General features: G+C 22.9%; 3 protein-coding genes across 3 annotated transcripts; all 3 read right to left on the bottom strand.

Annotated features, from left to right (window-relative positions):
- Positions 1-4,068: 4,068 nt before the first annotated feature.
- Positions 4,069-5,743, bottom strand: LOC105364372 (uncharacterized). Its single transcript, XM_011502281.1, has 4 exons — positions 5,736-5,743; positions 5,148-5,194; positions 4,655-5,001; positions 4,069-4,455 (listed from the first exon to the last, which is right to left on the bottom strand). The coding sequence occupies exons 2-4, from the start codon at positions 5,191-5,193 to the stop codon at positions 4,147-4,149; spliced, it is 702 nt and encodes a 233-aa protein (XP_011500583.1). The 5' UTR covers position 5,194; positions 5,736-5,743; the 3' UTR covers positions 4,069-4,146.
- A 1,086-nt stretch (positions 5,744-6,829) lies between these two features.
- On the bottom strand, positions 6,830-14,325 carry LOC105364424 (trypsin theta-like). The gene is made up of 7 exons (XM_011502337.1): positions 14,296-14,325; positions 13,148-13,235; positions 12,868-13,000; positions 9,347-9,560; positions 8,933-9,196; positions 7,756-7,851; positions 6,830-6,844 (listed from the first exon to the last, which is right to left on the bottom strand). The coding sequence occupies exons 2-7, from the start codon at positions 13,191-13,193 to the stop codon at positions 6,830-6,832; spliced, it is 768 nt and encodes a 255-aa protein (XP_011500639.1). The 5' UTR covers positions 13,194-13,235; positions 14,296-14,325.
- Positions 14,326-15,378: 1,053 nt separating this feature from the next.
- On the bottom strand, positions 15,379-19,721 carry LOC105364423 (trypsin iota-like). The gene is made up of 3 exons (XM_011502336.1): positions 19,378-19,721; positions 18,922-19,185; positions 15,379-15,471 (listed from the first exon to the last, which is right to left on the bottom strand). The coding sequence occupies exons 1-3, from the start codon at positions 19,693-19,695 to the stop codon at positions 15,379-15,381; spliced, it is 675 nt and encodes a 224-aa protein (XP_011500638.1). The 5' UTR covers positions 19,696-19,721.
- Between the last annotated feature and the right edge of the window lie 6,117 nt (positions 19,722-25,838).

Raw genomic sequence — 25,838 nt, 5'->3', positions numbered from 1 at the left:
TATAAAAATTTTTTTTTTTTTTTTTTTTTAATTGACGTATATAACTCAAATAACTAAATTAGAAAATAAATTAGAACATTTAATTTTATACAATTGAGAAATTTTATAAATATGCTAAATAACCTTTTACTAATTCCAAACACCAAATCAATTATCACTTTGCACTTTCTTTTTTACTTACTGTTAAAACCCTAAAATAAATATTTCTTTAAAATAGTATTTTATAATTACTTGTATACATAACTATACACTTACTATACCTATTACTACGTAAAACAAAAAAGTATAATTATAATTAAAATATATTACATATATATTTATTGTATAAACCAAATAAAAATAATTATGCCATCTAATATATATTTATTTTCTATATGTAAAAAAGAAAAAGAGTATAAAGATATTTTATTGTTCAAAATTTTTAAATACTAACCTTAACATACTCGTAGAATGATTTTTATGCATGAATATTAAAATAAATTGTTATTTATAATCCATAAAAAAAAAAAATAATAATAATAATAGTAACAAATCATAAATTTTTCGTATTGTCAAAATATTAATGTTACATGCGCTCACATATTCAATTTAAGTTTATTAATTTCTAGTATATGATTATATGTATTATATCATTACATAATTATACATTAGATTGTGCACAATCAGAACTCTTTATACAATAAGGAATATAAAAATTATACACAATATGGTTTCGAGTTATTGCACTTATTAAAAACTGTTTTATATTTATTGGTAATAAAATTAATTAATTTATAATTCTACTTATGACCAATGATAATCTTTATATATGTAGACAAATTTAATAAAACAAATGTTTTTTCTTAGCTAAGTTAATTTCTAAAAGCAAACTTGAACCGCGTCTTATTAACTGATATGTTGTAAAGAAATAGCAAGTAACTAATGTAAACTAAGCAATCAAAAGTAATAGCTTGAACTATAGTATCAACAACTTAGTATGTTAATATAATATTATAAAGTGACAATCTCATTCATATGAATTCATTAATTTATTGACATTATAATATTGAATATAATATTGAATATACTTCATAAACTCAAAATATAAAGATAAAATGAAATAAAATTATTGATAAATATAGAATTATATTTAATTATAATTATATAATTATAATAGAATATATAATTGAATTATTAACACATTATTCAAAAAGCAATTAAAATCTACAAATGATACAACAATTCAAATTTCTAATACGTCTAAGTATTTATAAAATATTATTTTATAAAATATTTTTATATTTAGAGATATAAACATTATGCACTTCATATATATGTTTATAGAATTAATCTTACTGAATTGCATTTATATAATTTTAGCAATAATTGATTTCTTTGTGGATTTTATCATTTCTGTGTTTATTAAAAGATATTGATTTCGTATTAAATAATACAAATAAGGTTTATTTGTCCAATACATTATTTTATCCATATTGTTTATAACTACACTTATTTAGCCACTAATATTTAAATAATCGATCAACTGATTTAACATAAAATAATAACTTGCTACGTAGACTTCGTATTTATTAAAAGAAGAAAAGTAACTTACAAAGAACAATAATGTATTTACGATATTACGAATGGTTTTTTCATCTATTCGAACAATTCTTCAACTCTAACAATTCATTCTGATTTACGTTCTCTAATTTATATGTTTTAAATAATTATGAATGCTGATTCTAAGAATTTGACAGTACAGCATCGTGTAATAAGCATTACGCTACCATTTCAACTTGTGAATCATAGAATGATTTGTTTGAATGTTGAAATCTAAATAAGTCCAAGTAAAATCTCAACGAATGCGCGTTTAAACAAACATTAAAAGATAATTTTGTATTATTTATACTTCGGTCTTTAGGATTTAAAAAAACAATCAACATGAAAATAATATAAATGTATTTACTGATAGGTTTTGGATAATTTAAATTTGAATTTACACAATATTCGAAAAATCTTAGCATTATATGAAATGGAATAAAAATATTCATTAAAGTTAATTACATTTACAATGCCAATGTCATTATCAGCAATTTCTATTACGTGATTATTACTATTGGCCCGTTGATCATACATTATCTACTACTCAGGATAATATATATAAGTGCGATTTAAATAGGACGAACCCACAAGTACATGAATCCTGGCGAGATATTCAGCTATCAAGCAGTGTTCTGAAGTTAAAATATCGCGCCGAGAGATGAGTGTACCCGAGCATTTATAATTTCTTTGCATATTATTTTCATAAACATATTTTATAATGGCTACGATAAATGGAAACTCAGACTCTCCTGCTGATCTTACATTTTCTCCGATTATGGCTTCAACTGTGGCAAAGTTACACCACAGGCCTGCATAATAACAAATCTTATTGTAATTTGGGCATAATGATACTTAATGATAAAAAACATGATTTTCAAAATGTATTCATAAAAGTCTGTTATCTTTCTTACGGTATAAAATAAATAAAATTAAACTGAATTTGCAGATATTTACAAATCAGTCTGTTACAATGAAATTAAATATAAATTTGATTATTATTGCGAGAATCAAATTTTTATTAAAAATAATTATATATTAGATTACATTTAATTATATATAATTTACAAAAATTAAAATAAATTCTATAATCACAGTTGATATTTGTAATAATTTTTTTATTAGATAATTTCCTTCCTTTACATAATTCTAGTTTCAATAAAAAATTTGATATTATGAAACATCATATAACATTGGTAACGTACAGAATGTAAATACCAAATTGAAAACATTTAATTAAATAGTACTATTATTATTATTATGGTAGAGATGGGATTATGGAATGAAAATATTATTCTAAAATCAAGTATAATAAATATAGATCCTTAGAATATTATATTGAATTGAATATATTTTACAACATGTGCAAATTAATCATTAATTTAACATATCTCTCGTTGATCAGAAATAAAATCATAATAATTAGTAACATGTAAATGAAGATTCACTTCTTCCAAACGAATATTCCTTGTTGAATATGGTGCTCTAGCAACATTAACTCCGACAATTAAATTCATATGTAAAAGTGGACCACCACTGTCTCCCTAAAACAAAATTATGAAAGTACACATATACATTTATTTATACGAGCATACGAAGGCGTACGACACTCGCTAAAAATTAAAGCAATTACAAAGCAAAATATCAATTCGACCGGTGTGTCTCTTATTACGTCTGCGGCTTGATTACAATTATTAAGCGACGTGATAATCGACATGACACGACCATCTTCTCCCTTCATCAACAAAACCCCCAATCTCATTGACATTTATATTCTAATTTTGTATACCAAAATTCTACCAAAGCTACATAATATATAATTGGAATATAAAACATAAAACATGTATTACTAATACATTGTCCCGATAATGAACTAATATTAAATTATTTCGTACACTACTAAACTTCAAAGTAACAGCAATAAGCGTTAATTAATAGCTAATTAAAATAAACATATGTAGACCGAACAATATATATTCATATATAAACAATGCATAATAAGAAAATAGTACCAGCAATTGATTTTACAACATTCTTGGAAAATTTCATTTAATAAATGCAGACACTAAAATAAATATTGAAATAATTAGTGACACTTGTAAGACAAAAAAAATTATTCACCCAATGTAATAATTCATAATTGCCGATATGTATTTTTTTTTCTTTTTTTGTTATTATTCTACAATTTACAAAAGATATATTTTAGCCAACGACATTGATGAATTATTCAATATGGATTTATCGTTGTAGAATAGTGTTTCTCTATTGCTCAATAAACGTTTACTTGTTTAGTTAAACAATATTATACACAATATAGGAAGAACTGACTGATGATAACAACTTTTGTACATTATTCTAGCACCTGTTTTATATATTTTAATTCTAAAATACGCTAAATTACTAATTCTAAAATACTAATACTAAAATAATTCTAAGAATAATTTCGTTTACGTAGCAATTATTGATATTTCACAGGCCCAGACCATATACATTAGTTATAAATAAACGTTTTCATGTTGCAGTATCGGGAGAGACGATTTGCACGTTCGCTGCGACTATGTTATTTACTTAAAAAGAAAAAACGCCTTTTTTCGTTACCTTATGAAGTGAGAAAACATTACTTACATCCGTCAATACTATCTGTGGATTGGAGATGGTACAAAGTGTTCTGTTGTTTATAGTAACTTGTCGCTTTGCGATTCTCGAAGCCCTAAGTTCACAGATTGTTGTTGTTGTAATAGTCATTTCAGCTGTTTGTAAAATATTACAATGTATGCTGCTCCATCCTGCGGTTTGAACTTGTAATCCATATAAACTTTCTATCGGACTAATAAAAATGTGTGCCGGTTCGATTGTACGTGGTACACGCTGAAGTAACTACAAAATTATTATTATTATTATTTTTTTTATTATATATTCGTTAAATTCAATTACCATCATTTAAAAGAACAACATTTAAATAATATAAATGTAGTTACTGTTAGGCGTTGTGAAATTTAAATTAGGATTTATATAATATTCGAAATATCTTAACATTATATGAAATAGAATAAAAATATACATTAAAGTTAATTACATTTACAATGCCAATGTCATTATCAGCAATTTCTATTACGTGATTATTACTATTGGCCCACTGATCATACGTTATCCACCATTCAGGATAATATTTATAAGTCTGATCTATGTTACTAGATCCAGCTAGTACATAAATACCAGTAAGATGTTGAGCTGTCAAACAGTGTTCTGCAGTTAAAATATCTTTTCTAGAAATAAGTGTCCCAGCACATATATAATTTCTTCGCATATTATTTTCTAAAACATATCTCATAATGGCTACGATAAATGGAAACTCGGACTCTCCAGCTAATCTTACATTTTCTCCGATTAAGGCCTCAACTGTGGCAAAGTTACACCACATGCCTGCATAATAAAAAAATTTTATTTCAATTTAATTATAATAATTCTGAATCTCGTCAGAGTAATCAATTACTAATTATGAATAATATTTAAGGTATATTATAATGGTAATTCTTTAAATGAAATTTAATAATAAAATATTTGCTTACAAAATATTCCATAAAAGCCAAAAAGATGATAAATCTGAAGCTCCATACTACAATTAACGACATTAAATTTCATAAAATATTATGAATCATATAATATATGTTTTAAAATAGAAAGTAAATTATATTGTTATTTAATATGATAATTAGATGAAGTAATTATTTAATCAAAGAACTACTTCACACTATGTGATTAAAATACCTTATAAGTATAGTAAAAAAATGTTTTTATAACTTATATTTTGCGTTCTAAAACTATTTTTTTCATTAACCTATCTATAATAACAAATAAAAAATTAATCACCGACATAGAAACCTAATGATTTATACACACACTTACACAAAGACATATAAAAAAAAAATATATATATATATATATATATAATTTTTAAAAAATCTTAATATTACTATAAATAATATTTTATGTGCTTATTGAGCTAAGTAGAAAATTCTAAGAAATAATGTTTATTTTTTTATTATCTGAGTCCTTAAACTATTCCCATTAAAATATTAATAGATAAGTACTGTTTCTTTTAAGAATTATTAGTAAATTATTATATATTTCTAAAATATAATAAAGACAATTCTTACATTATATAAATATTTATAAGGTTTAGAAATATTATAAAAAATAGACTCTCGAAGTTAAGTTCAATTTCATAAAATTTTTAAAACTTTTGAAAGTTCTTATAATATATATATATATATATATATTTATCATTTATTTTAAAAAATGAAATATTTTATATTGTAAGCTAACGAATGAATAAAAATAATATTTTTATTTATACTATTCAATCTTAATAATACCATATTTGACAAATATTATATTGAAACTATATTAGCTCTGTATTAATATTCAGTATTAATTACAGTAAAACAATATGTTAAGATAACGATTCATTTTTAGAATATGATAAATATGATATATATTGTGAGTAAAAAGAGCTAAAACCAGAAAATTTTTATAAATTTAAAAATTATTCATTAATTATATGTTTTATAAAAAATGATATTTTATAGGAGACCCTTTTTGCACTTACAGATACCTTGAAATAATATAAATTATGAGCATTAATATCAGGTTGGATATTATCATTTAATATAAAACTATTTCCTTAAAATTATGCATATAAATTAGGAATCAAATAATAGTCTTTGAGGAGTAATACAGGCGTACATGGAAAATAAAATAACAATTTATATGTTAATTCAATTGACCTACATTGTTATCACAATGGGAAGGAGGGGCGGGGAGATAAAAATGTGTTTTTTCTTAAATAATTTGAAAATGATTATTTTTTCGTTTGCCATATGCGACATTTTTCTTAATCACTTTATCAAACAGTCGAAGTCAGTCTCAAAGCACAGATATACAAACATACACATATCCATGAAAGCAAGCAATGGCATATCATATTTTGATTGTTCTGTTATAAAAATTATCCATATATATAGTATTTAAATTTAACCAGAAATTTTTTAAAATGTATATTTCTTGAAAATCGCAAAGTTTTTCTTTGTAGCTACATTATATTGTTACAATTCCCGACTCCGCTAATTTCTTAATATACGTTGTACCGATAAATCAATAACACAAAAATAAAAAATTTTCAAATGAAATTATCATTTATGCCACAGAAAAATAAAAAATATAATTAATATCACTGGTAGTTCAATAAAGTTTAGTGCCACAGAATCTAATAGTTAAAACGCAATATTTGTTATTTACAATTCAATGAGTACATATAATATTATAGTCGTTGATAGCTATATGATGATTATTATAATATATAAACAATAAATCCAATGAACCCTATTAATACTCAACTCACACTAAACGTAAATTATTGCCAAATTCATGTGATATTATTTGAAATATGATTGATAAAAAATAGAATTTTCAATGTCATTCATATAATTATACAGCGATAAAAGTTTAATGCTTATTTGAAACATTTCCTTATAATAAATAATATCAAATTATATTACTTTCGGATATTATATTTGTAACAAATTTGATTGTAACGGTATTTTATCTTTTTCAAATAATGACTTACAATCGTTAAAATGAGAATAAAATCATTAAACAAATTTGAAAAAGTGAAGTATTTCATATATTTTAATAATTTATAAATAGAAAATTTCCGTTGTTCAAACAAATTAATTTTCAATAAAAGAAATTATATTTAAAAAAAGGTTTGTTTTAAACACTACGCGTAACATATTTTAATAGATTTTATTAGAATTAGTTAACTAATACTGTATTGTATTTTTGAATATAATGTAGCCTATGACGGTATTTAATTCCTCGTACTTTATCATTTTACATATGTTCCTTATAATTTATAAACTGAATATTATAATGAAGGATAGCTCGGTAATACAATTTCAATTAACTATAAGTGACTGTACAAAATATGCTTCTCAATACCAACAAAAATAAAAAGAAAATGACAATACAATGAAACATAAAAAAACAAACAGATACTTTTCTGGAAATAAATTATAATTTGTTATGTTTATTAACAAATTTATATTTCATTTATAAATGTTCTCGTGTATCAGATATAAAGTCGTAATAATAAGCAACATGCAAAAAAATATTTACTTCTTCTGAATTAAAGTCATTACTGAGTAATGGAGATACTCCATGATTAACTCCGACAATTAAATTCATATGTAAAAGTGGACCACCACTGTCTCCCTAAAACAAAATTATGAAAGTACACATATACATTTATTTATACGAGCATACGAAGGCGTACGACACTCGCTAAAAATTAAAGCAATTACAAAGCAAAATATCAATTCGACCGGTGTGTCTCTTATTACGTCTGCGGCTTGATTACAATTATTAAGCGACGTGATAATCGACATGACACGACCATCTTCTCCCTTCATCAACAAAACCCCCAATCTCATTGACATTTATATTCTAATTTTGTATACCAAAATTCTACCAAAGCTACATAATATATAATTGGAATATAAAACATAAAACATGTATTACTAATACATTGTCCCGATAATGAACTAATATTAAATTATTTCGTACACTACTAAACTTCAAAGTAACAGCAATAAGCGTTAATTAATAGCTAATTAAAATAAACATATGTAGACCGAACAATATATATTCATATATAAACAATGCATAATAAGAAAATAGTACCAGCAATTGATTTTACAACATTCTTGGAAAATTTCATTTAATAAATGCAGACACTAAAATAAATATTGAAATAATTAGTGACACTTGTAAGACAAAAAAAATTATTCACCCAATGTAATAATTCATAATTGCCGATATGTATTTTTTTTTCTTTTTTTGTTATTATTCTACAATTTACAAAAGATATATTTTAGCCAACGACATTGATGAATTATTCAATATGGATTTATCGTTGTAGAATAGTGTTTCTCTATTGCTCAATAAACGTTTACTTGTTTAGTTAAACAATATTATACACAATATAGGAAGAACTGACTGATGATAACAACTTTTGTACATTATTCTAGCACCTGTTTTATATATTTTAATTCTAAAATACGCTAAATTACTAATTCTAAAATACTAATACTAAAATAATTCTAAGAATAATTTCGTTTACGTAGCAATTATTGATATTTCACAGGCCCAGACCATATACATTAGTTATAAATAAACGTTTTCATGTTGCAGTATCGGGAGAGACGATTTGCACGTTCGCTGCGACTATGTTATTTACTTAAAAAGAAAAAACGCCTTTTTTCGTTACCTTATGAAGTGAGAAAATATTACTTACATTAGTCAGTAAAACATATGGATTTGAGATACTACAAATAGTCCTTTCGTCCATAACAAGATTTTGTCCAGCAATCCTCGAAGCTCTAAGTTCACAAATTTCTTTTTTTGTAGCAGTCACGGTAGCCGTTTGAAGAATGTTTGGACTCTCGCGGTTCCGTATATAACCCCATCCTGATACTTGAACTTCTGCTCCATATAAAGAGGTTATCGTACAGATTGCAATATGTGCTGGTTGAAGTGAATCTGGAACGTGTTCAAGCAACTAAACCATGTTTAATTATTTAGCGTTCGCGATTTTGAAATTGATTTTCAGTCTAATATTATTAATTTAAATGATGAGATACCTTGACTACTGTAACAGTTGGTTACATTTATTATTAAATAAAACAAAAATTTCACTTCAAATAATTACATTTAAAATGCCGATGTCATTAGTAGGAAATTCTAAATCACGGAAACTGTAAACGGCCCACTGATCATATGTTGTCCACCATAAAGGATAATGCCTAACAGTGCGATTTAAATAGGACGATCCGACAAGTACATGAATCCTGGCAAGGTATTCAGATGTCAAACAGTGTTCTGAAGTTAAAACATCTTTTCTAGAGATGAGTGTACCGGCGCATTTAATTATTGTAAATACATTATTTTCATAAACAGTTTTTTTAATGGCTACGATAAATGGAAACTCGGACTCGCCTGCTGATCTTACATTTTCTCCGATTAAGGCTTCAACTGTGGCAAAGTTACACCACATACCTGCAAAATAATGAAATCTTATTCGAATTTATATCACATTCATTTAAATACACATCATGCTATTCCATAATTATTAATTATTATAATTTAAATGGAATATGTAAATTGGAATGACAATAAACTATAACTCACATAGGAATCCATAAAAGCCGAAAATAAAATGAATTTGAAGCCGCATACTAAAGATATGAGGGAAGATCAAACTTGATAAAATATGGATTATAATACAACGTATACAACGACAATATGAATTTAAATAGTTTCTTATATACTTTAGCTATACTTTTACTATACTTTTCATATATAGTTTAAGGAATATTAAATCATATAAATTTAATGTATTTAACATTAATCTTTTACAATTAATTTTACAAGAAGGAATTGTACCCATTTAAATTTTTGGTTATCCCAACTGATATATCCTAAAACATAAAATAAATATTTCTTTTCAATATTATTTGTTACTCTTTCTTCTCTCATATTAATATAAATTCATAAGAATTATATTGAAAGTAATAATGTTACATATAAAAATATATATTTATAATTAATCACATAAATTAAAACTCAACTATATATTAACTATATAAGCTTTATCTATTAAATATTTAGTCAATAAATTATAAATATAATTTACAACCAATTAGATAGAATATTAAATATTATCATTCTATAAGAATGTAAATATTAAATAGAATAACCTTCTTTAATTATTAAAAATTATTACATATCAACTTTATATTATTTGCAGATTAAATTATTTGTAATACTCGTAAAATTTTAATTATTGGACTTAACCTTTTAAATATAATAAAGATAATGTTTAATGCTTACAAATATTTTATTTTTAAAAATACATATTATCTATTGTGTTCCATTAAGTTTCATTTTGTATTTCTCTAAAGTTTATTTTTACAAATTCATATACGTTTTCTAAATTCATATATATATTTATTTATTTATTTATTTATTTATTTATTTATATATATTTATAATAATTTTTGTGAAGTAGAAAAACATATTACTTAAAAAATAATTTGCGCTTTAATTTGGAAAATCGAAAATTGTATTTCGAAAATCTGAGAATTAACATTATTATTAGCTTTTCATTATAATTACATATTATTCTAAAGAAATATCTTGTACTAGATTAATGTGTCTGTTGATTTATTATATTTAAACACAATTATATCATTTTAAATTTACATTTAAAACATAAAAAAATTCGTACATTTTCATTGAATATATTAATCTCTGTTAATTTTAAGTAAAAATTTATACCCTAACAAATATCCGAGGAGGGCAATAATAATTTAAAAATTGTTTAAATATTAACAAATTTTACATTTATGATTATTTGTATGATTTAGATGTAAATAAACATTCATTATATCTGAAAATAATTGAATAAAAAAAAAAATGTATATCTTATAAAATATTATCATAGTGCAATATTTTTTTATACAAGTAATTTTCATTTTGTTATTATCTCGACTTAACATCTCAAAAATACGTATAAAAAATTTATAAAGAATCATTCAATTTACTTACCGTTATGGCGTTATTTTTATTGATATATAAATACATTACATGCAATGCACAAATTTTTAAATGAACAATTACTTTTTAAAAAATTAGGTCACGTAATCCATATAAGTGTTTGATTATTTCTTATAATTATATTCTGATGTATTTCTATAATAATGAAAGATTTCATTTTATTAAAATGTAGTAAAAATTTTATAATCCAATGTAACCTTAAAGCTTAATTGCTTATTATTTCAATAATAGGACTATAAAAGTAATAAGAATTATGAAAAAAAAAATATAAAAATATAAAAATTAATTATTATAATTAAATAACTAATTATACAATCAATTTTTAATAAAAATGAAAGACTTCTCAGTTTTTTTAAGTTTTTTATTCTTGTATGCCATATGGAAGTTAAGGCATTATTTAAACTAACTTCGTAGATCCGAAATAAAATCATAATAATAGGAAAGATGTATATGAACGTTCACTGCTTCTTGATTAAACTGTTGTACATTTGGAGCCGTACCGAAATTGACACCAATAACCAAATTTCTAAAAATAAGTGGAGCACCACTATCACCCTAAAACAAAATTATAAATGAATACAAAAATCTGGATTTGTTAATACAAACGTAACAGGCGAATGAGACTTCGTATAGAATTTAACAACAGTGCCGAATGAAATTTAATCATAAATTACGTCAAATACTTTCAATAAATATTTCATATCATTTATTTCCTACAATAATTAAAAATAATACTATTATAATTGTACACTTGATAATAAAATAATATTCAGTGCTATAATACAAAATATAAATATAATATGAAGTATACGACTATAGAGAGGGCAAAAATATTATGAAAATAATTTCATTTAGGTAGCAATTATTGATATTTTACAAGCCCTGATTGTATCAATTTATTATAAATATGTTTTCATGTCACCTTATGAAGTGAGATAATGTAACTTACGCAACTCAATAATACATATGGATATGAAATGGTACAAATAGTCCTTCCGTCCGTAAAAAGACTTTCGCCAGCGATCCTCGAAGCCCTAAGATCGCAGTTATGATTTGTTAAAACATTTAGTCTTGCTGTCTGCAAAACATTTGGTATTATATTATTAGATGCCGCACCCCATCCTGCAGTTTGAACTTGCAAACCATATAAAGATTGTAGCGGAGCAATAAAAATATGCGCGGAATTAATTCCATCTGGTACTCGCCGAAGTAACTAAAACATATTATTAATTATTCAAATATTATTAACCGTTTATTGTACTGAATTTCAAAATTACTATAAAAAATATAAATTTATTTATATACAAACATTATGAAATTAAGTAAAAAAATTTTTAGAATATTAAGAATTCCTTTACATTATTATCAAATAAAATAAAAATTTCACTACAAATAATTACATTTAAAATGCCGATGTCATTACTAGGAAATTCTAAATCACGGAAACTGTAAACGGCCCACTGATCATATGTTGTCCACCATAAAGGATAATGCCTAACAGTGCGATTTAAATAGGACGATCCGACAAGTACATTAATCCTGGCGAGACGTTCAGCTGTCAAGCAGTGTTCTGAAGTTAAAACATCGCGCCGAGAGATGAGTGTACCCGAGCATTTATAATTTCTTTGCATATTATTTTCATAAATAGTTTTTATAATGGCTACGATAAATGGAAACTCGGACTCTCCTGCTGATCTTACATTTTCTCCGATTAAGGCTTCAACTGTGGCAAAGTTACACCACATACCTGCAAAATAATGAAATCTTATTCGAATTTATATCACATTAATTTATAACGCACATCATGGTAATCATTCACTATTAATTATTGTAATTTAATGAATATTATAATAATAATTCTTTATATGCGATTTTATAATAAAGTGTTACTTACAGAATATTCCATAAAAGCCCGAAAGTAGGTAAATCACAAATCGCATAGTAAAATTATCGACTTTAAATTTAATAAAATATAGAATAGCCTATAATATATATTTTTAATTATTGGCACAATATATTATTACTTTTATTTTAATCAATGAAGTGATTAAATTATTTAATGTACGGCTTACGAATTCTTACGAATTAAAAGAAGTTTTTATATAGTACATATTTGATAATTTACAGTAAGTTTTTCATTCGTTGCATTAAATTTATATATTTTATTATAAATCATATTAATTCCTATTAATTCAGTTAGAAATACAGATGTTAAATAATTTTACAATTTCATAAACTAATGATTAAGTTTAATACAGTAATTTTCAGTTATTCAATGTAACTTTACTTTGCTACTATCTATTAATTATATTTAAAAATTGCAATTTTAAACCATAAAATGAAATCTGAACTATTATATCTGCTATTCTCTATTTAAAAAAAATCAAATTCACTTTTATAAAATTTATCATACTCTTATATTATTTTAAAATTATTTAAAATATTAAATTTAAAAATTACTCTTTAGAAAATATCTGTTCCTGTAACCAATTGTATTAATATTTCTTAGAAAATTGTAGCAATTCTCATAATTCTAACGGTTAAATTACGTAAAGGGCTTCTAATTTCTTAACTATTATTGTTTTCATTTTAATAGTAGAACCTTTATATTTTTCTTGCAACGTTTTAATCGATTTTTATAAATTAAAATAATTATATTGCGTATGATATATATCACATCCTGTTACAGAGGAAACATTGAGAGATCAATTTTCCTTTGATCGGATACTTTCAACAAAAATAATTAAATTTTAATTTATAAATTTTTATAACTAAATTAATAAATGGTTTGTGACGATATTCTATAATTGTCTATTTATATACTTAATAATGCTTACTAAATTGTTCTTGCGATTTTTAAAAATATTTCTACTGTTTTCACTAAATTTAACCATTAACAAAAAGTATTATATAAAATGAAATTAAAGTACGATAATTTGTAATCATATTGAATAAAATAAAAAGATCTGTATAGCAACATATTTCGAGTAAAAGAAATCTATGCGTAAGTGTATTTGTATATATGTGTTTATACGTTCATACATTTATTGGTTTTTAAAAATATATAAATACTATTTATATTCTTGAATATTACTTAATCCTAACCGACTAGACCAAAAAAATATAATATATTCCGCTCGTTGACGAAACTCTCAAAGAAAGAAGATACTAAAAATCACAGAAAATAATCTCAATATGATAATATCACAATTTAATTGTAAAATTAAATGATATACTTATCAATAAATAACCTTCTAAATGTTTTCAACTAACAAAATAAATAAAAAAATATTTTTGCAATATATTTAATTATATGTATTACAATAAAATGTTTTAAAAAGCATTATTTTAATTTAAGTTAAGTTTAGTTTAAATATTAAACATACAATTTTGTCATATATATATATATATATATATGTTGTCATATATATGTATGTATCTTTGTCATATATATATATATATATATATAACATATGCAAATAATATTTAAAAATAACTATATATAATCTTAGATGTTCAACGTCAATATGTTATCAAGTATTAATCTAATATAGTTGTTTACGAACTGTAACTATAATTTGTAAAGTAATTTCTGAATATAACCAGCATAAATATTTTAAATTAATAAAGATAAGTTTTATAATTTATAAATGTTTAAAATTACAAGAAATTTAAATATACTACGTAAATTGAACTTTATTGGATAATTTTAAATATTTTAAATTAATAATGATAATTTTTATAATTTATAAATACTTAAAATTATAAGAAATTTAAGTACTACATAAATTTAACTTCGTTTGATAAGTTTTAAAACGTTTTAAAGTACACGTATATTAGTACATATATATATTTTTTTTTTTTTTTTTTTTTTTTTTTTTTTTTTTACCAAATATAATATGAATTAATTATATTTTCTTTATATTGGCCAATAATATAAAATAAAATACAACAATGAATATTATATATTAACAGAATTACGTTGAATAAATATGATTTTAAAACTGAATATGAATATTCTTCGTAGCTATTTAAATGAATTAAAAATTATTCATAATGAGGTGTTAAAATATGAAAGATTAAAGGGTAAAATATAAGAATAGAATAATCTTGAAATTCGATAAATTATTGTAGACAAAAAGAATCTTTTCTTAATTTTAGAGACATGTAATTAACAAAAGAAAGAGATTTAAACTCTTTGTAAACAAAGCACAGCACCTACAATATAAAATTCAATTAAATGATAATCAAATATGAATTCTCTGACATATTTACAACGAATAATCTTTGTAATTATTAAAAAAAAAAAAAATTGGTAAATAATCTTAATATTTTTGAAACTCGGCGACGATATTTTTAAGCATAATAAAATAAGAAATAACATTGCTGGGTAAAACTGAACAATATTAATACTTAAGATGGATTGTTATCAAAAATATTGCTATTACAAATCATACAAACTTGCACCAATATTTACGAAGAAATGGGATTAAAAATTAAAAAAAATATATATAAAATGGAATATAGAATAAAATATTATCATATAAAAGTATATGTGAAGTGAAAGTTCATAGAAAAATATTTAATATGTGCTTGGATAAATATTATTTAGAAAATCAAGTTCAGCAACATTAACTGAATAAGTTAGTAGATAAATTGAAAGATTTGTTGTTAAAGGAAAAGTTGGTTTAATGATAATCTCGCCCATATTTATAACAGTTACCTATTACTTTAAAAAGTAACAATTTTTTTCTATATTATCCAAGCTTGGCCATATGATACCTGATCGATTATATATTTGTAAATCCAAAATAAATTTACTAAAATTAATAATTTTTCGTCTCATACTTATTAAAATTGTTATAAAAAATATAAATCAAATATCTGCGCAGTTTAAGATTATATATTGGATTCATTTTATTAAAATTTATTTATTTAACCGGTAACGACGAAAAAAGGAACGAAAGGAAGTTGTTTGTATTTTCCAAACAATACTTTAGTATTCAATAACATTTTATTTATAGATAAATGGAGCCACACTTATTTCTAAAATTTCTTGAATCACTTATTTATTCAATGGATTATATAATTTATTATGTTGATAATACCTAGAATAATAGGGATTCGTTAAGTAAGATTTTTCGAAAAATATTTACACTTAAAGCTTTTGAATTGTTACATTGGTTATCTAAAATTGAAAAGTTTTAAGTGATTTTTAATACAACTTTTACGAAGAAAAAATAGTACATTTACTTTTTCAAAAATTATATATTAACATGAAAAAAAAAACATTGGTTACCGTATACTACAAGTGACATTAAAAAAGAATAAATGTAAAATTTAACTGAATTGAAAAAAAATTCTACTGTATAATATGCAAAATCTTATCAATGCATTATCATTTAAATCACATTTGAAAAGTCTTCAGATTAAAAATTGTTTTTAAAAAAAATATTTTATGACTTATCTATAAATTAAATTTTGACTTTCTAAGGATAGCAATTTTCTAGGATTAACAAAGTACAATAATTGTTATGGTACGTTTTTTTTTTATTTTTTAACAGAAAAACAGTTTAATATATTTAAACAAATTGTTTAAAAATGTATAAAACAAAAATTTTGATATATAATGAATTTCTCAAATCCATTACGATAATATAACATGGACGATGAAAATGAATATTACAATATATTCAATTAATAAATTTTAACTCTTTTCCAACATTCTGAACTAAATAAATTTAGAGAGCTTATGATATTATGCTTGAATTCATTTTTTGTTTAATAAAGTCGAAAATATAATAACAATTGTTTACTTACTCTCTTGAAGAGATAAATATGTAAAAACTCGAAAAAAAATGTTTGCATTACAAGTCTGAATCTTTTTTTTTCTTTATTTATTTTTTTTTAATTTTTTTTTTTTTTTTAATCCATTTAAATAATAACTATAAATTTCAAAATTTAATTTTGAGGTAATTAATATCACGATAGTGGAATCTTACCCAAAATAATAAAAAATAACCACACCTGTAATCACAAATTATAGATATGTGGGATGCTTGATAACATAAAAACAAATACTTCATATATTTTTAGTATCCAATTTTGGAAGATAATAATTAAGATAAATTATAATAAAAAAAAATCACAATTTAATTGAAATTATTTAAATAATATTGACACTTGATTCTAATGTAGAACAAATTATAATACATGTTATTTAATCATTACAATTATTTATATTTACATTTATATTTACATTTATTTTTTTAGTTTTTATATTTACATTTATCACTTTATACCTAATACTTTATTTGATATACTAAACATTCTTTATAAATTTCATAAAACGTTTATAAACTGACACCACAAAATAAATATTTATTTTATTCGGGTGAAAATAATTATTTGGGAATGGACATGTTCCTGAAGTAATCCCAACAATAGCACCTTGATAAAACAGCGGACTACCACTATCTCCCTAAAAAAAACAACAACAACAACGATATTTAAATAAATCTCCATATATAATTAATTAGAATTATATAGATATAGATTTATATAAATTTTATAAATAAAGTAAATGAGCATTGAAAAGTATATGATCTACATAAAATAGAAGAAAAATGACCAAAAGATAGATCACTATAAGGATCATTATAAATTAATTTCAGAAAATTAAATTTACTACTCTAAGTATAATTTTTATATCTACTTAATGCTAAATATATTAATTTTTAATATTTTTCTGTTTTTCAAAAATCATGAATTTAATTTTCAATCTATAATCAATAAAATTAATAAAAAAAAAAAAAAAAAAAAAAAAAAAAAAAAAAAAAAAAAAATAGATAAAAAAACTGTATGCAAATTTTGGAAAAACTTTGTTTTCATTATACTTTTAATGATCACATAGAAAAAAATTATCAGCTTTTGAAAATAATGCATCATAAGCTGTGCCGCATCAATATTTACGAATATTTATTTCAACCAAAAGATGTTATATTAAAAACTAATGAAAAGCTTCTCATAAAATTGAATTATTGATAATTAATTTTATAGTACATATACAACAACTTTTGCAATAATAAAATTATAAGTTAATTAAGATTATTAAAAAATGAGATTATATAGATTTATGTGATCAAGATTAAACATTTAAAAATAAAAAATTGACGAATGAAAATTGTCCTAATACCGTTATAGTTGAAGATTTTTTTTTAAAGAACATTTTTTCTCTATAAATTTTATACTTTAATAAATACTTAATAATTTACATAAATATACATAATATCAAAAATACTTATTTTTTTTTGCAATTCACCAACTTTACTTAATATAATAATAACTCCACGTAATATCTGTCAATACGTTCATATAGAAAATAATTTTAGTCTTTATTTTAACAAACTTTTTTAAACGATTCCAATATGTAATTAATATTATTTATGAACGTACGTTATTACATTTACCATAAATTCACAATATATACACAAATGTATTTTCTAGTTAGTAATTAAATATTTTCTATTCGTAATAAAAATGTTAAAATATGTATGAGAGGGAATAAAATTTATGGATTTATGGAAATCTATGTGTGTGTGTATATATATATATATATATATATATATATATATATATATGGAAAATGTAACAACTGATATAACTTACTTCATGCACCAATACATAAGGATCTGCGATTGTACACAATTGTCTTTTTTCGATAGGAATAGTTTCTGAAGCAAGCGCGCTTAATAACTGTGAGCATTCGTATCTATTTAAAACATTCACTGACGCCGTTTGCAATTCTAAAGCAATCGAACCATTATTCATTGTACCCCATCCAACGGCATCAACTTGTAAACCAATTAACTGATCCGGTGATACGGACGAAATAGTTGCGATAGGAATTGCATTTCCTACTTTGGTAGTCAACTAAAGAAAAAATTCGGCTTAAGTTTATAAGTAAAGAATATTATCAAAATGCATATGGATTAATCTTTTTTATGTGTATAATTATATAAATGTCATTAAAAATTATAATTGAAAGATCTCATTTTAACCGGAGTCAAAAATTAAAATTCATTTTTCTTTTATTTAAAAATCATTTAAATTGTTTTATTATACCCTTATAATAGCAATATCATTCCAAACATGTTTAATAGGTTTATTTATTTGCGTGCACCATTGATCGTAAGTGATCCACCAAGACGGATAAAATCGTGAGGCTTGGAAGATATTATTTGATCCAGCAGTTATTATAATACCACTTATTGATTCATTTATTATACAATGTTCAGATGTTAGAACGTCTTGTTTAGAAATAAGTACTCCACCACATACGACATCTCTGTTTAGAACAATGTTTGAGTTTCGATTTCTCAGTATGGTTACGACAGAAGGGAATTCGTTGGGATTTGCTAATCTAATGTTATGTCCCAACATGGCTTTTGCATTTGCTAAATTGTATTGATTATCTAAAGTGCAATATTCTTATTTTAATAATTTCAAATTATATATATATATATATACATCATTATTTTCTTTATTGATTTTTCATTTTTAAAAAATTGATAATACGATACTTACAAAGGAACATGCATTGACCAAGAAAAATATATATTTGGAACTGCATAATAAAACTATTAATAGTAGCGAACATTTTATTGTAAAAATCCTAAAAATATATATATATATATATATATATATGTACATTAATTAATCATTGAAAGAAAGAGAACGAATGGATGTATTAGATATTTAAAAAAATATTTTCTTGTAATAATAATATTAAAAATAATGATGATTGTTATGACGATGATAGTAATAATAATAATAATAATAATATAAAATATGCTTTATGAATAACATATACTTATTCCTAGACATGTATCATGTATATGAAATTCCTAATACTTAAAATTAACCAACATAAAATATTTACTACCTTATTCATACGCAGTTAAATATTGTATATATATATTTTTTTTTTAACATTTCATTAATTTAAGATTATATTTAAAATTTTTTTTGAAAATTCAAAAGCTTAAAAAAAAGATCATCATCTTTTTATATTAAGGTAAAACGATAACACGAATAGTACTTTTTTTTTTTTAATTAGCAGATTTTCTCGACCACAATTCATCTACTTCGAAATACATTTGAAATACAAAAGAATTGTTTTTAATAAATATTTAGGGTTATTTTGATAAATTGATAAAAATTCAATAAATCCGTACATTAAAAATTATTATTATGTAAAAATTAAAATGTAAGTAATAAATACAGATGTTGATATTTGATATTTATATTTATACACATAAACATAATATTTTTATAAAATTCTTCAGAAATATTTTTTTCGTTAAAAATATATAATATAAAAATAACATAATAGGTCATTGCTAGATATATTATTTATAAAAATAAAACTATTAAAAGCTGCTAATAAAGTTAAATTGAATACTGGACATTTATACATTACGCTGCAGTAAAATATTTAAATACTACTTCATATTTATGTGCATTTTTATTTAAAGTATATTATTGTGTTCTGATTAAAAGCATTAAAGTCTAGAAAATTGTAAATTATTCCCGTATGCAATAGATGTTGAATGTCGTCTATCAAATTTCAAAGGAGAACTTACCCTGATACTATCTACAAAACTATACAAAACTGCTGATAAAAACTTGCTTCTAATATAATATAAATAAAAATTCCAGGTAAAAATGAATTTTATAACGATACCATGTACATCTACAGACAATATTATTATTGTTGACAAAAATATAAAAGATGTATTGTAAAAACAATTGAAAAAAAAAAAATTATATATATATATATATAACGATCAATTACACAACTAACAATTTAATTGTAATAGTGCTACTATTATAACTGTTATCTCCAATTCTTCTATCTCTCTTTCAAAATTCTCGTAAAGGATTTATAAGACGAATAGTTGCTATACGATTAATTTAAATATCTTCTTACTTAATCATAGATAAATTTGAAAATAATTTTAAATCTTTAGTCATACAAAAAACATAATTTTTTTTTATTTCATCTCACAATATATCGAAAAAAATAATTCACATAGGAACATTGACTTAGTCAGCTCATAATTAATACAGTATATAATAATAGAGTACTCTATTCAAAAGATAGACACCCAAACAAAGGCCACGAGCCTTTAATCATTGTATGAGAATGAGTATCAAGGATTAATAAGAAATAAATACCGATCATAACTGCTTTTTATCAATCGACAATTCTTCAACGATAATTATGTAACAGTTACGAATGCTCATTGTGTTGGTGCATACAAGAAATTCAACTTGAAAGAAAAAAAAAACTTGTACTACACATTTTATGAAACTATAAGTTTATTCGATAATTCATCAGACGAATTAAAAATTGATAAATTAAACATTGCAGAAATGAGATAATAAAATATAGTTGCAGCTTTATCCATTTGAATACCTCAAATTTTCATTTATGCAAAAAAATACTATCGCATTATAATACTGAAAATTAACGAAATCGATAATACAATCAACAGTCAATGATCAATGATCAATAATCAATATAATCACATTATCAAAAATGATCAAATTGATGCAATTAATTTATCTTGAAATCTTTATATCTAAATGCCTCTCATTACAAAACACCTGCATATTATTAATGACTGTCTACTGCAATTAGGTAAGTAAATAATATATATGTAATATAATATTTTCTTCTATTCGTTATTGATCAAATATACATCTATGCACGAATATGTAAAATTAATTTTTTTTTTTTTTTTTTTTTTTTATATTTATATTTAATAATAGATCCAGATAACTAATATTATTGATTTAAATCATTTTTCATAATTATTAATGATTTTCAAATAGCCTATATAATATATATTTCAAAACTTTATTTTCATTTCATAGTGATATATTTTCTCCCCTTCGTTTCTAATGTGAATTTCTATATAAAGAAATTTTTAAATCCTTCTAACCAATAATTTTTTCTATTGCAATACTCCATATTTCTTATATCATTAAAAAAAAAAAAAAAAATAAAAAAAAAAAAAACGTAAAATAAATTATATTTGTAAAAGAAAATAATGCAATTTAGGATTTTATTATATTAATCAGTTATTAGAAAGTTTTGTTAATTTAGTTTTTTAAAATCTATACCTTATCATTAATAGTATTTCTATTTACAAAACCGGTAAAGTTATATTAACTTCATTGTAATAACATTAAGGGTTTTAGTGTTTATAATAATTGTAATTATAATTGTAATATTTAATAATATTTTTTTAATATTTTGATTCAATAATAAAATTATCTTATCTTATCATCAGCGTAAATATTAGAATAAAAATATTCTAATTATTTTTAGAAAAATAATTTTTTAGAGGCTTTCATATAGCTAAAAGAAAATCCTTAACTATAACTTTTTAATGTGTACGACACACAAATAAAATCAGACATTTCACTTTTCTCCAACTATATATATATATATATATATTTAATAATTATAAAAGTAAATAACTAATTTATTAATATTTCAAATTAATTCAAGAATAAGTAAATATTAATGTAAATTATTCAAAACGATTATGCACTGTTTCTTTTTTTACCTGATCAATATTTGCATTTATATACAAATAAAAATATTGTACACGCTTAAGGAATCAAAAGTTTAAAACAAAACATTAGGATTTATTAGGCCGTATAGATAAAAATAATAATAATAATAATAATAATAATAATAATAATTAGGAGATCAACAAGTTGATTAAATTACAATTTTAATGTTCTGGTTCATAATAATAAATGACATGTATTATAAAAATGTGCTTAATAAATGTAACATTTACTATTATTACATTGAAATCAGAAAACAATATATATAAAAAATAAAATATGAATTCAAACACGAATCAAATTTAATATTTTTTACGTTAATTTTGTACTTAAAAAATTGTATATTACTCCGTAAAATATTTTAATAATTATTTTTTCATAACTAAAAATTATTAAATAAATTAAAGACAAATTGTTTTTTTATAAACGCTACAATACAATTTTCTCACATAATTTATATATTCGTTTATACTTCTCATAAACTATATTTATTGTTATTTATAAAATATCAATATTTGACAATTTATAGACAAATTTATTGATCAGTAATACTTACAAGTAGTCGATTAGTCGACAGTCGATAGTGTAATTAATGTTTTAATCCAAACAATCTTGTTCGATAATATTTGAAAAACAGGAGATATATTTATTTACACACATAATAGCAGAAAATGATTCAATATCACCTTGAAAGCTTTAATATTCGTTTACTTTAAGCAAATATATATTTATCTGTATTTTATCTAATTATGTTTAACATGAATTCGAATTAAAAAATTTTTTTTGTAACTTTGTAACAAATGTTTCAATTATTATTTTAAAAGTAGATGAACGTACTAAATGTAAAAATTATTTTTAATTAATATCTTTCAACATTTTTGTTCTTTAAGTAAATTATAAATTAGATATTTAATATTCAAGATAATTGAATTAATTAATTAGTAAATAAGCGTAGAAATAACATTATTTTATATATTAAATATATATGTGAAAATATTTTATTATTTACGTGATGTAAATCTAAATGCAAAGAATCTCGACTTATATTCTACATAAAATAATTTACATTAAATATTTAATGCTAAATGGATTAAGGATTTTAAGAACTAATGCGTTTGTATTAAAATAATTAGTCAGGTGCATTTTCAACATAATGTATTTGCAGGCAATGATATAATTTTTAATTTTGTTATGTATAAACGCAAGTGATACATTATTAATAATCTTATGTGTAGCAACAGCCTTCTAAATAAACTAAATAAGCCTAGAACTCATTCCTTTTTTATTACTTGAATCAATGTATCAGTCTCTAACTGCTTTGTATTAGATTATTATTTATTATTATTAAGATTACAAAATCTATATCGGAGAAATTTTCTAATTTTAAGTTGTTTTTGTTTATTTTAAAGGAAATTATCTGTGTGATATCTTTAAAGTAAGTAATTAAATTGTTATACATTAAAATAACGGAGGAATATTCCATAAATGTTCGTCCATTTTTTTTTCTACTTGAAACGCATCAATTACATACTACATTATTCACTGCAGAAGCGTAAATAAAAAATAAAACAAAAGGAAGAAAAGACATTAATTCAACGAAAAACCATAAGATCAAAATGCTCTGTCGCGCAATCTTAAAAATATTTCGCTAATAGATTATAACATAATCATATCTTTTACCACCCCCCCCCTCTCTATCTATCTCTCTTTCATACACACACACACACACACACAAAATCTCTCACTCTCTCTTACTCTGTCTTCTCTCAATACATGATTTATTTATGAAAATGAACCTCTGTTTTTTTCGAAACCTATGTTTCTAGTCGCACGACAGTATAATAAATGTAGATATCACACAAGTACTAAAATTTCAAACACACTGTGAGGTGGTGACTTGCTAAATAAAAACAAAATAGTATCATCTCCATTATTGTGTTGTATGCAAATTAAAGAGCATGATAATTTGTTTATTCATAAAATTATACCTCACACATAATTTTCAATATGCCACCGTCATCCTTTCTTCAAATTCATTCTCCCTCTCTCTCTCTCTCTCTCTCCGTCTCAATCTTCCCCTCTCTCCCTCTCTCCGTCAGTATCTTATACATCCATCAATACACCTATCTTTCCCTCACTCTTCTCTCTATAGTTTTTTTTTACTTATTCAATTAAATTTTCGTCAATTCTCTGCTCATCTTAAAGATAAAAAGCTTCGACCAGTTGAAATATGTTTGCGCAAATGTGTTCTCCAACAATACTCAATGTTATTGATAATAAATAACGAAACTGATTCGTGTATGTATGTATGTTGACGTCTTCCGAAATCACATATGCACATCATGTGATCAATTGGTCGCGCCTTGTACGGGCAAATCCCATGAATTGGTCGTCCATGACTTCTTTTTTCTCTGGTACGGATCTCAGTAATTTTATTTTCTTTTTACTTGACGATTATATATACTTTCCATTCCATGTTAACTTTACATTTTTAACTGCTATTATTGTTATTGTAATCGTAATTATTGTTGATGTGAATGATCATTATGATGATAACGATAACAATAACAATGATGACGACGTTGATGTTGACGTTGAAGTTCACGTCGGCGTTGATGTTGAAATTGACGACGACGACGACGACGACGACGACGACGACGACGACGACGACGACGATGATAATGATAATGATAATGACAATGACAATGATAATGACAATGATAATGATAATGATAATGACAATGAAAATGACAATGATAATGATAATGGTGATATTGGCAATATTATTGATGATGTTGTTGTTGTTGTTGTTGTTGATAGTGGTTATGATCATGATGATGATTATGATGATGATGCTGATTATTAGTATTATTATTAGTATTATTATTATTATTGTTATTATTATTATTATTATTATTATAATGATGATTATGATGATG

This window comes from Ceratosolen solmsi, unplaced genomic scaffold (genome assembly GCF_000503995.2).
Source record: "Ceratosolen solmsi marchali unplaced genomic scaffold, CerSol_1.0 scaffold31, whole genome shotgun sequence".
Classification (NCBI taxonomy): domain Eukaryota; kingdom Metazoa; phylum Arthropoda; class Insecta; order Hymenoptera; family Agaonidae; genus Ceratosolen; species Ceratosolen solmsi.
Note: the sequence above shows the minus strand (reverse complement) of the source record. Positions and strands in the feature narration are given on the sequence as shown.

Excerpts from the sequence above, each read along its gene's own strand:
- LOC105364372 (XM_011502281.1), bottom strand. The coding sequence starts at position 5,193 with ATGGAGCTTCAGATTTATCATCTTTTTGGCTTTTATGGAATATTTT. Across the intron at positions 5,002-5,147 it reads TGGCTTTTATGGAATATTTT|GCATGTGGTGTAACTTTGCC; the intron begins GTAAGCAAATAT and ends TTTATTATGCAG. Across the intron at positions 4,456-4,654 it reads ATGACATTGGCATTGTAAAT|TTACTTCAGCGTGTACCACG; the intron begins GTAATTAACTTT and ends ATAATTTTGTAG.
- LOC105364424 (XM_011502337.1), bottom strand. The coding sequence starts at position 13,193 with ATGCGATTTGTGATTTACCTACTTTCGGGCTTTTATGGAATATTCT. Across the intron at positions 9,561-12,867 it reads AATATGCAAAGAAATTATAA|ATGCGCCGGTACACTCATCT; the intron begins ATGCTCGGGTAC and ends TACAATAATTAA. Across the intron at positions 9,197-9,346 it reads ATGACATCGGCATTTTAAAT|TTGCTTGAACACGTTCCAGA; the intron begins GTAATTATTTGA and ends AACATGGTTTAG.
- LOC105364423 (XM_011502336.1), bottom strand. The coding sequence starts at position 19,695 with ATGTTGGGACATAACATTAGATTAGCAAATCCCAACGAATTCCCTTCT. Across the intron at positions 19,186-19,377 it reads ATGATATTGCTATTATAAGG|TTGACTACCAAAGTAGGAAA; the intron begins GTATAATAAAAC and ends TTTTTTCTTTAG. Across the intron at positions 15,472-18,921 it reads CTTATGTATTGGTGCATGAA|GTGCTGTGCTTTGTTTACAA; the intron begins GTAAGTTATATC and ends TTTATATTGTAG.